General features: G+C 38.4%; 1 protein-coding gene across 9 annotated transcripts in view; it reads left to right on the top strand.

Moving 5' to 3' along the window:
• Positions 1–11,833, top strand: part of MEGF10 (multiple EGF like domains 10) — a 164,000-nt gene extending 152,167 nt beyond the window's left edge. For 5 of the 9 annotated variants that reach the window (XM_070569352.1, XM_070569350.1, XM_070569354.1 and 2 more), the window contains 4 exons: positions 798–957; positions 5,173–5,217; positions 6,253–6,459; positions 7,734–11,833. In XM_070569352.1, the coding sequence (XP_070425453.1) occupies positions 798–957; positions 5,173–5,217; positions 6,253–6,459; positions 7,734–7,918 (597 nt within the window). In that variant the 3' untranslated portion in view covers positions 7,919–11,833. The remainder of the gene's footprint in view (positions 1–797; positions 958–5,172; positions 5,218–6,252; positions 6,460–7,733) is intronic. The other 4 variants (XM_008529881.2, XM_070569351.1, XM_070569356.1 and 1 more) reach the window with 1 other exon arrangement.
• The last annotated feature ends 633 nt before the right edge of the window (positions 11,834–12,466 follow it).

Raw genomic sequence — 12,466 nt, 5'->3', positions numbered from 1 at the left:
ACAAATATAAACTGATTTAATGTTCACACCAATCCTGTGAATCAACAGTGATTATTATCCCCATTTTCTGGAAGCACAGAGAGGGTGGAGACCCAGGGCTGCTTGTTTGCTACCACGCAACTCGCCCCAGGTCTCTTGCACAATGCTCTGAAATCCCAAACATTTCTCCCTTCCAGTTGCACCCAAATTATAGTTCCAATCTCCATTGTCTAATTCCAGCTCTCTATTAGAAGAAAACCAAGCTAATTAAATTAATTCAGTTGCAATTAAATTAATGTAGCTGGATTTTAATTATAGTGCCTCAGAGTTAAATAGAGCTTCGTGTTCTCCAGAGATTTTCGTATTCATCATTCCATTTGTTCTCATTCACACTCAGGGAGGGAGGCAAGGTAGATTATGTTCGCCTCATGTTTATAGCTGAGAAAACTGCTAAGACTCACTTGTGACTCACACAATATCATACAGTATTTGATGGGAGAGCTCAGACCGAGAATTTGGTTTTTCAGTTCAAAGTTCCGTGTATGTCAACCCACATGAGGTCTAATAGGCACAGAGTGACAAAGTGAAATGAAGAAGGGGAAGCAATGGGGAGATCAGTTAGGGCCGACGGGTGTGTACTCCTGCTGCCCTCTAAGTCCCATCAGGTCAGAAGCGGTCACGTCTGCCCCTCAGCACAGCCTCATTTAAGAACCAGTCCTTGGTACATGCTGTGGGCATGCTCTGCCCAGATCAGTAACACTGCGCTGTGCCACATTGTAATCTCTTTTTACATCTTTTATTGTTTATATTTTTAACAGTCAAAGAATAACCAGCTATTCGTGAATCTGAAAAATGTGAATCCTGGGAAGAGAGGCCCTCTGGTGGACTGCACAGGCACACTGCCCGCAGACTGGAAACATGGCGGCTACCTCAACGAGTTCGGCAAGTTCTCCCAACCCCCAGCCTCAACAAGCACCTGTATGTTTCAGTCACTTCAGATGGTCATACATTTATGTCTGTCCCAAAGTGACCTATTGAGAACATGCATCATAAACCAAAATAATAGAATTATACCTAATACCTATATGGGGCGTATTTCTATCCTAAGTGCTTCATTTATTCAGCAAACATTTATTGAGTTCCTACTGTGTGCCAGGAATTGATAAAAAAGGAAACGAGGATCTCTGCCTGCTTGTAGTTTATATGCCAACTCTGTATCTATTAATTTACTTACTTTTCTCACAAGTACCCTAATTGATAGGTGCTGCTATTATTATCATCATCTCCATGTTACTCTTGAGAAATTCAGTCATAAATAGGTTAAGTAACTTGGGAAAAGTCTCAAAGCCTATTTAATGGTAGAGCTGGGATTTGAACCCAATCAGCTTAGTACTAGGTGTGTGCACCTGTTCTTGAGGCCCCCTTCCCCTTTCAGGTGACGAAATGGAGATATCAACAAGATTATAGTAAGTCAGTGGTTCTCAAATTTTTGGAATCAGAACCCTTTCACACACTCTTACAACTTATCAGGCTCCAAAGAGCTCCTGTTTCTGTGAGTTATATCTGTTGATATTTACCATATTGCAAATTAAAACTGAGAACATTTAATATAGTTATTAATTTATTTATAATAATCTCATTTCATGATACCATAAAATGCATTTTTATGAAAAATAACTATGTTTTCCAAAACAAAATCAGTGAGAGAGTGGCACTGTTTGACACCTTAATAAATCTCTTTAACATCTGGCTTGTTGGAGGACAGTTAGATTTTCGTGTCTGCTTCTGCGTTCCATCAGTACTGATCTCACACTCGGTGTAGATACTGGAAAATTCCCCCATACACTCGAGACAGAATGTGAGGGAAAAAGGCAAATAGTTGTCATTGTATCATTCTGAGAATAGTTTTGATCTCGTGGCCCTCCTGCAAAGGGGCTGGGGATTCCTGGACCACACTTAAAGAGCTGCTGTCATACCCCATTGAGCATGCGCTGCTGTTTCCAAGCATGTGCACCTTATTCTCAGGGAGGAGGTGATGATATAGTAAGTAATATGTGTGTAGTGCCTTATGATAACAAACCCTTTCATATATATTTATTTGGTGGTAAGGTTGCCAGGAAGCTCAGTTAAATTTGAATTTCAGATAAGCAGCAATTATTTTTAGTATAAATATATCCCAAATATTTCTTGGGGCATACTTATACTAAAAATTATTTGTTGTTTCTCTGCAATTCAAATTTAACTGGACTTCCTGTGTTTTTATTTGCTAAAGCTGGCATCCCTACTGGGTGGGCCCTTCCACGAATCTTGATTTATAGAGGAATAATCTGGGAAGCTCACAGAGGTTAACTCTCTTGTCCAAGATTTCATAGAACGAAGGGGGTAAAGCTCAGTCTCAAAACTGGTTTTCTGACTGCAGGTCCTTTGATCCTTCTATGAACACCATATATGTTACATCACCTGAGCCAGATATAGGAACCAGTCCCTGGGGGCTCCTGGATCCTCTCTGACTATAGAAATGCAAATGTTTAAGTAGGAAAATGAGTAAAATTCTTAACTTTTGTCTGCATTCTACACCAACATTATCAATAAGATGTGTATTTCTAAACACTGTAAAATTATTTATATAGCAGATTTACAATATGCTTATTGGTGAAATCATTTAACGTTAAGGAGGGTTTTTAAAATCTACATTACATTAATAATTTATCTCAAAGCAGTACATGAAGTGATATTTAGTAAACTACCACCTGGTACCAGTGAGGGAAAGGTTCTCCCATTCCCCCTTCATCTACTGTAATTTGTCCTGACTCCAGAGCACAGAGTTAGTGCAGTGGTCAGATATAAACTTCTCTGCTTCCTGTCTCAATTAGACCCAAGGGACTGATTGTTGGTAACAGAATCTTCATTGGAAATTCTGAATCTCCTTGGTTTGTTCCATTCCAAGAGTAATTCTGAATTTAATGTCCTTTTAAAGTGTTTGCAAGGAAAGTGTCTTCCCTTAGAAAGAACAGAGTAAGGCACTTATGGATGATGAAATGTGCAAGTGTTTTAAATGATGGAAAAGTTATGATGTTGTCTGAGAGAGTCCTCTCTTTGACACAAAAGCCCTGAGATCAATTCCTGGTTCTGTTACATGACACTGAGCCAATCACCCTCTCAAGACTAATTTGTTCATCTGTAAAATAGGGATAAATATCATGTTCTGGCTCATTGTATGAATTAGATTAAACCAAGCATTTGAAAGCACCTGTCCAGGGATTGGAGCATATGGGAGTTTATGAGGAAACCCACCTACTCCCTTGTTAAAACTGCACCCCGATCTTCCAAGGCAGTGAAGATAGGATCTGGCAGGGGTGGCAGGTCTCACAGCCTCAACTCTTGTTCCCTAATTTACTTTCCATCCCATGCTGCTCCCCTCTTTAACCCCTTGAGGAAGGGTAGGCCATTGCACAGATAAGACAAATGGACATTTAACAAGACTTTGCTACAGTTTGGAGATGGCTGAGAGAATTTGGCAAAGAGTAACATAGATAGAGTTCCTTGATAGGACACTCTCAGAGGCCACAAGTCCTGCCCATCTTCATGGGGTCCCTTTACCAAGTCCAGGAATCCCCAAGACCACCCTCTGTTCTGACACCAACTGTAAGTTTGAGGGTCCCCAAGACCACCCTCAGGATCAATAATTTGCTAGAATGACTCACAGAGCTCACTGAAAGCTGTTATACTCATGGTTATAGTTTATCACAGCAAAAGGGTACAGATTGAAATCAGCCAAGGCAAGAGACACAGGGGACACAGGGAAGAGTTCAGGAATTTTCAAAACATGAAACTTCCAGTTGTCCTTTCCAGGTGGAATCATGGAAGGTGCTAACTTTTCCTGGCAACAATGTGTGGCAATACACGTAGAGTATTGCCAACCAGGGAAGCTCACCTCAGCCTGGGCATCTAGAGTTTTTATGAGGACTTAGTCACGTCGACATGGTTGACTGCCCATGTGGCTGACCTTTAGACTCCAGCCCATCTGGAGGTCCAGCTGATACCAAGTGGCCCAAACTCCCTCCCATAAATCACTTTGCTAGACTATCCAGTGTAGCTCTAGGCCCCCAGGTAAACAAAAACACTCCTATCAGGCATAGGACATTCCAAGGACTTGGAGCTCACCTCCCAAGAACCAAGGATGAAGGCCAGTCCTCTCTTTGGTAGGGTTAATTCTTTACTACACATCCTGATCCTGCCTCCCCGCATAACTCTGTGGTGCCTTTCCCACCAGATGGGAGCATGGCTGGACTTCACCACCCAGACCCCAGAGAGTGTGCCTGAGAGAGGAAAACATTCCCATTTCCTGTCCCACGACGATTAGTATTAGACACACTGTCTCTCTTCAGGAGATCCTCCCACTTTCTCCACAAAAGTGTGTCCCCATGGGACATTGCCATCAGAACTTGAGTTCAACATCACTCTAAGAAATGCATTCACAGTGGCAGGGGAGTCATTTCCATACCATTTTGATATTTATTTGAATGGTCATCACAAGTCATTACTCTTTGTTTTTAGCCTAAGTCCATAACATCCCTTTAAAAGATAATTGAAAAGGCCTTGGAATGTTTACAGATAGACTGAAGCTGAGGGTACTATGACACGTTAAGTGTCACAGTAACTGAAACACCATTCATTTATATGGTGCTTCAGAGTTTACAAAGCCTTTTCATAGGCTCTATTTCACTTGATCACAACATCCCTGTAAGGCTTGGAAGGCAGGTTTTGTTTTCCTCTTTTTAAGAATAAGAAAATTGACACTCAGAGAGTTGAATATCTTGCCCAAAGTCATGTGGCTGATAAATGATGAAATCTAAGTCCTTTGTCTCACTTCTGATCCTGACTGTGCCCTTTCTGCTGAGCAACCTGGAATCAAATGTCCTCATTGATCTGTGCCTCAGTTTCTGTCCCGTGTTGACCATCCTTTCCCAAAGTCACTGTAAATGATCAGAAGAAGGGTCAGAATGATACGTAGGTATCTTTAATTCTAAGCGCTGGGGACATCTGGTATGAGTGATCTGGTGTAAAGGTTTGCAAAGCAGCAACCTCGGCCTTTTCCTGCCCAAAAAGTCTTCCTTCGTGACCTTGGCGCGTTGAGTGGGCTTTGTCTTCCTTTTAGTTCTTACTGGGTATTTTTTTCTGCATTTGTCACAGGTGCTTTTGGACTTGACAGAAGTTACATGGGAAAATCCTTGAAAGGTATGGTGTAAATTTGAGGAAGAAATACCTTTATCAGAATCGCTGTTTTTTAACAAAATTTGTTATGTCGGAGATGGAAATAATTTGTTAAATGAGCAAGAGTGGCACTGTAGAGAAAATGGGGAATTGCTAGTGTGGTAAATTACTCCAACAAATATACAAACGTGTTTGACTGACATCAAGACAGTGGCCATAGGTGGATCTTGCTAGAGCATAGGTCTTGGAGAACAAAGGTTTCAGTTTGCTGGGGAAGCATTCATATTTCCTTTGAAAGAAACATGGCTTATGGGGAGAGAGAAATGTAAAAAAGGAAATAGCCAGGAAAGTGAGACGAGTCAGCATGGTTACATGCTCATTGTGGCCTGCTCCTCAGGAGGAATTTGAGAAATAATATCACATGCCCAGTATCCAGGTTTCACAAGAAATCCCCACAGCACAAATGCCTTCTTCACCATAATAATAGAACCTTCTTGTGCTCCTGGGGCCAGCAACAGCTGGTTTCTTCTTGTTGTTGTTGAGGGAGATTTGCCCTAAGCTAACATCTGTGCCAATCTTCCTCTGTTTTGTATGTACACTGTGCATGGCTTGATGAGCGGTCCATAGGTCCACACCTGGGATCTGAACCTGCCAACCCCGGGCCGCGGAAGCAGACCATGTGAAGTTAACGACTACACCACAGGGCCAGCCCAACAGCTGGTTTCTTGATCAAAGCTTTTGAGAATTCAGAAACTATTAGTAAAATAGAGTGGAATTAATTTTATTTGAGTGTGATTATCAAAATGAAATCAAATCCATGATGTTTATATTGGTACTCACCTTAGAGAGGAGCTAAAATTACTTTATAGATGGGTAATTTTATAGCAAATTCTCTCCGAAATAAGTTGAAAATGTATGGCATTATTCTTAGTGTATATAATTATAGAAAACTAGCTATGAAGAGAAAGAAGTAATCTGCTCAAGTAAATTATTGCAGAAAAAATAAAAGATATTGCCCATGAAATAGCATTTGCTTTTTTCCCCTATCTCTCCTCACAGACCTAGGAAAGAATTCTGAATATAATTCAAGTAGCTGCTCCCTAAGCAGTTCTGAAAACCCATATGCCACTATTAAAGACCCACCTGTACTTATTCCCAAAAACTCAGAGTGTGGTTATGTGGAGATGAAGTCACCAGCACGGAGAGATTCCCCATATGCGGAGATCAATAACTCAACTTCAGCTAACAAGAATGTCTATGAAGTTGGTAAGTTCTCCTAACCAAAGGAAGGACCTAGTGTATAGGAATGTTTTTTAAACAATTTTAAAATCTTTGAGAATATAATAATTTCAGTTCAAATAACCCTTATTGAAAATAAAGGCCCGTATTTTAATGCAACCTGTGTTTACAGTGATCATGTTAGTTGGTGTCAAATGAATTTTTCAGGGAAAAGGCCATTTAAAAAGTTTAAAGTAAGTTTTCCTTATCTCCCACCTGGTCATCCATCTTTTGTTTTGTAACCATAGTGAATATTTTAGCATGCTTGTGGATTAGCATATGTATCATATTAGCTAATATGTTGAATTAACCAAAACAAATGGTTCAAGTGCATTACGCAGATGTTCCCATTTCCTGGTTGCATTCATTTTACTAATATGATGCTTTTAGCAGAATTGAAACATTTTACTTTTAAATTTGCCTAATATATCAGTAATATTCTCAGGTGTGAATCTGATACACTTAATAGGAATTCAATTAAAATTAGAGTTATTTTGATTACCCCTTATAAATACCATTTGGAAAAAGTTAAAACATACCAGAGCTATCATTGGCTATATATTTTAATTTTTCTTTCTCTCTCTCTCTCAGTATTTATGATTTAAACTTTAAAAACTTCTCTACTACTTGTAAATGAAGTGGTTAATTTAACTGTAGTAACTAGTAATTCATTTTATATCATAGACTTGTCACTGAAAAGATATACAACTATTTTTAAAGAATGAAGACAGCTTTTTTAAGTGGAAGGTATAGTGAACTAAATTTATTTTTGAAAAGTCGGTAACGATTCCCTTTTGAATTGTGGCATGAGCCCCCACTGTCAGATGGAAACTCAACTGAGAGCCAGAGTTCTGAGTCCTAAAGCTGTGAATTACTTACATATTTCCATGAATGGAGTTAACCTATAAGGTCCTCAGGCTTCTCACCTGTAGAGTAAGGGGTTTGGACTAGATTATCTCTAAGGTGTTTTTCAGACATTGATTCATATTCAGGGTTTCTGTATATTCCCTCGACGTCATCATCCCCACCATACAGTCATCTTTTTGTTCTGAACACCATTTGTGTATGTCAGTGGGTCTACCTACCTCTAGAGTAGCCACCTATACGTGCTTATAAAAGGATCATTTGTTTTTAAAAATAATATTTCCTTACATTTTAAATAAAGCTCCTCTTATGTGTTTGATATTTGCAAGAAATGCCATGTGCTATTTTTTACAAGATTTTCTCTTGCTGATAAATTAATGTGTCCCTGGTTGTCACAGAACCTACAGTGAGTGTTGTCCAAGGAATGTTCAGCAATAATGGGCATCTCACCCAGGATCCATACGACCTCCCAAAGAACAGTCACATCCCTTGCCATTATGACCTGCTGCCAGTCCGAGACAGTTCATCCTCCCCGAAGCGAGAGGATGGTGGCAGCAGCAGCAGCGGCAGCAGCAGTGAATGACACCAAAGGACCACTCGGTGGCTGCTGGAACCCTTTCCAGGACTGCAGTTCGGTTCTTCTCCATCCTCAAGTTTGCCACCTTATGTGAATGTTAATCTCCATGGTAGGCAATTGTCGGACGTGAAGCAGAAGGCTCAAAGCTGAGGCTGACTGACCGTAGGTCCTTTTTGTACAGGTGGCTCAGAAGGAGATATCAATGTGATTTCCCGTTCGTGTTAGTTTTAGAACTGCACCCATGAAGCATGACTTACTGTAAAATCTTGGCTAAAAGCATGAACTTGCAGAACTCCTTCAAAGATATGGGTTGCAGTGGACATTGATGTTATTGCTTGAAAAATTAAAATTTAAATATTTCTTTCTCATTGGCATTATAGAGCTGTACCTAGGATTGTGCAGTTTCCCATAAAATTTAGTGTAAATCACTAAACATGTAGAAGCAAAAGGGCATATTATGGAGTCCTTATTGTTTTTTTTTTTCAGTTGGACTCAGAATTGTAGGGCTAATATGAACCCAGGAGGAAAGATTCTGTCAAGTGGTATACCTGGATAGACTTTCAATGAACTCTAGAAGTGGATAGCAAATTTAAATATGAAGACTCTAGACTTTTTTTAGGATGAAGAAATGTACAATTAGAATTATTTTAGAAATACTAGAATTATTTCAGGAATCAATATACAGTGTGCCGGGCAGAGGTGATTCTTCTCTCTGTTTGACCCTTGACCCGCTTTAGATCCATGACACTATTCTGATCACTGTCCCCATCATAGACATTTACCACTTGAGATCCATAACATATCAATAATTATTTCATAAATATAGAAATGAAATAATTTTATTTTTGACAGACTGGATTGAATGAGTGCATAATGATTGGAAAAAGTTGTAAATTTTAAGTGTAAGAAGACACTTAAGTTTTGTAAACCATTAGCAATACATGCTGTAATATAGAATTAGCAGATAGTTTTGATTAATTTTTCCCTAGAAGTGACTGAAATATTTTTGTGCATATTTGTGAAAGGGGCACTTTCCTTTTATTAATTGTTGATTTAGAGAAACTATGCTTAAGCTGGTCTTTTGCATTGCTAATATGACATGTACCCCATTTTTTCATTAATTTGTATTTCCATTTTTAAGTTGTATATTCTATGTTTTGTAGTGTTTGGATTGTTAATGAAAAAATTATATTATATGTTCACTGTTTCTTATATTATTGCCATTTATCTTTTAGCTTGATAAAAATGCATTGCTCTTTCTGAGGGAGGAGATGAAAATATATAAATCCAATCTATTAAAATTGGTCATTACTAAAATAGTACAGTAACCATAGGTGAATGGCTTATAACTGAAATAGAGAAGCTTTTTAATATTCCAAAATGGAGTTCCTTTTGATCTGTGGGTTCTGAGTCTCCATTAAACCGGGGGAGGGGAAGCAGGGAGCCATTGTTATTGAACGAGTACCACAGACAGATCTTACTAAAGACTTTCATTAGGGTGGTCATATAATTGATCATCCAAACTGGGACATTTTTGAGAGTAAATGAGAGCATTATTAACAATTATCCTACAATAGGCTTAAATTTGTACTGTTCCGGGCAAACCAGAATGGATGCTCATCCTGTGCATACTTATCACACAATAACATTTTTCACTCTAAGGTAGCTGTCTCAAGAGAATGCCAATATGACACAAGAGAGCCAGTCTCTCTTTGACCTACCTGAGCAAGCTGAAGGACTGAAAGGCTGAATGAGGAAGCAACGTCATGACAGAAAACGGTGGGCGTCGATCTTTGAAAGACATGAAACCTTATGTGTTGTCCTGTCTCAGTGAGTCAATGAACAAATATGTATCGTGCACCTGTTCTGCTAGTAGTATACGTGAGGCATTATCTCTGCCAGTTATTGACTTGGATATCCAGTGATTTCATGTCACACACCTGCACCTGTGATGATGGTTTGGTCAGGTGGATGATAGAGCAAACACACTTGGAGCATTCACTCCTTTGATGGCTATTTCTTTTTAGGGAACCCCAAAGTTAATTCAAGGAGATATGGAATTTCCTGGAACGCACATCAAGAACTACTGATTTATCCCCAAAATTAACCACTGGCTGGCCCTTAACTCTAGGGGCTAGGCATCCAATAGAGACACTTGTGGGTCAATAGCCACAGAGTCCTTTTTGGTAAGAAAAAAGTAAGACATTTTTCCTCTACTTTTTTAAGGATCATCTCTTCAGAGCTCCATGGTGAGTTTGAATTTCCCCATTACTCCCTGGAGATACGTTAACAAAAAACAAAACACTTCTGTTTTTCCTTCGTTCCACTTTTTTAAAAAAAATGAAAGTTTCATGTACAAAGGTAACAGCAACTTAAGTGGAAAACCTGGGTGGCAAATGTGGCCTCTAGAGGGCACTGCCATCCCTTCCTGTGCGTTTTCTGACAAATCAATTGCTCACAAGAGCTGCTGTCTTGAAACATTTGTACCTGACCTGATTCTTGCTTGTCAGTGTTCACTCAGGACTTTTCAAATGTCAGAACACACATAGCACTTTGGATATTATAAAACTACATGTAATATTTGGATAATTGAGAAATCAAAACTTTGATATAGATTTGGGTAAAGAGAGAAATACTTTCATTGGAATGAGAATTAAAGAAAAGATAAAAGGACCTGACAAAATTTTCCCCCTGAAATTACCACCTTTTAGGACTTTTCCAGATTTATCAAATTTAATTGGATAGTGATGTCATTCTCCATACATAGTGAATCTGTTCTTATGACCTTTGAATTGATATTAATATGAGACCCTAAAAATAATTTCTTCCCTATATCCTATAGTAGTTAAAGCAGTGAGTGAGCTTGGTGACACCTAGCAAGAGCCATTCATGTAGGAATGTTAGCCAAACTATTATTCTTTTCCTAGAGGTTGATGTATCAGAAAATTTATAAACTGTTTGTATTTGTATATAAATACATCAAAACTGGCCCAAATGATATGCTTGCTTTAATATGGGGAATATGTTATTTGTAGTTAATTATGTGCTAAGGAATATTTCGTAATTATTTACAATGCTTGATGTAAATTCTCTCCCATGCTATAATAGTAATGTTAACAGAGAGTTTGATATGTTTAGCATTATCTCTATGGAAAATTATATTCACCAATTTCAGGAAAGCCAACATAGAATTTTGTAATAGGACAGTTATAACCTGTCCCAACGAAGTCCATTAGCACAACAGCTCTATTGTGAGAAATGCAGAGAACTTTATGAAAATGTGGTCACCTTGCCTCCAAAGAGCCACTGTGGTAGTTGTCAATTATTGGGGATTTGTAAACCGTAAATATTGCGAAAGTTGCACAAGCGTGTCACAATATCATTTAGAATTCATGTCGATATTAGGAGTCCACTTACCACTGAAGATGAAATCATAACAAGCTAAGTTTTAAGGTTATGTTTTTTTAAATAACAAATTTTCTATCTCTGGATAACATCTTTATTATTCAAACTAAACCTTTCAGAGATATTTTGGTCTTGAAGGCTTTATGTCATGGAAGTGTACATAGATATGCAAGCGTGAATTGTGTGGCATGGATGGGTGCTTGTTTTGTAACTAAAGATGTGCGGCAAACCATCCTTTGAAGGTCCTCTTACTATTGGTGTCCTAACGCTGGGCCTGCTTACTCAGTATTTAGTTCAGGCTTCATTTTGATATGCAAATCACAATATATATTTTTAAAAGGAAAAAATCAAAATACATTAGGATTTTCTTGATTGTAGCAAAGAAAAAATGCTTTCAGTGTTAAAATATCTGTTTTCCAAAGATGATAAACTTTCATCAGTATAAGCCTACAACATTGTCATTTATATCACCAAATGAGTTTATAGATTAATGCAATAAACTTTCTAGTAAAAAGCTTTGAAGTAGTGTTTATTTCTATGTCTGACTCTGTTGTTAATGAGAAGAAAAAAGTTATGATCCTATTGGAAAAATTAATGTTTTTTTATGTGTGGCCCTGTGGCACTTTATACATACATTTGAAAACAATTACATTTTATCATATTTAATTGCTCGTATATCTGCTTTCCCTTCGGACTGCTTGTTCTTTTAAAGACAGAGGCAACTCTAAGGCTGATGGTCCCCTGTCCCATTAAATAATATAGAGTGTGTGGTGTCTATTATATAGACTGTGTTCTGTCTATTAATTCCGTCCGCCCCTTCAGCTGGCTGCCTAGCTGGTCTCAGCAGCAACCTCCACTGAATATTCCACAAAACAGAAAATATATTGCTGAACTAATGTTTGAGCCTTTCTATTTTCTAGGCTTCTACCTAGAAGCACATGCTAGTTTTGCTGTGGCTGCATCTTGGACATTAGGACAATTAGAAGAACAGACAAGAACACCGTCCTCTCTGAAGATCCAACTATGATCAGGGACTTGAAATATTTTTTCCCAAGGGTTTAGAATAGAACTTTAGATGCCATACTGAAATTAAAGTAAAGGATTCGGTGATTGTAGGCGAAAGCCAAAGTTTGTTGACACAGTAGTTGT

Source organism: Equus przewalskii, chromosome 13, assembly GCF_037783145.1.
Source record: "Equus przewalskii isolate Varuska chromosome 13, EquPr2, whole genome shotgun sequence".
Classification (NCBI taxonomy): domain Eukaryota; kingdom Metazoa; phylum Chordata; class Mammalia; order Perissodactyla; family Equidae; genus Equus; species Equus przewalskii.
This window is presented reverse-complemented; position numbering and strand designations above follow the sequence as displayed.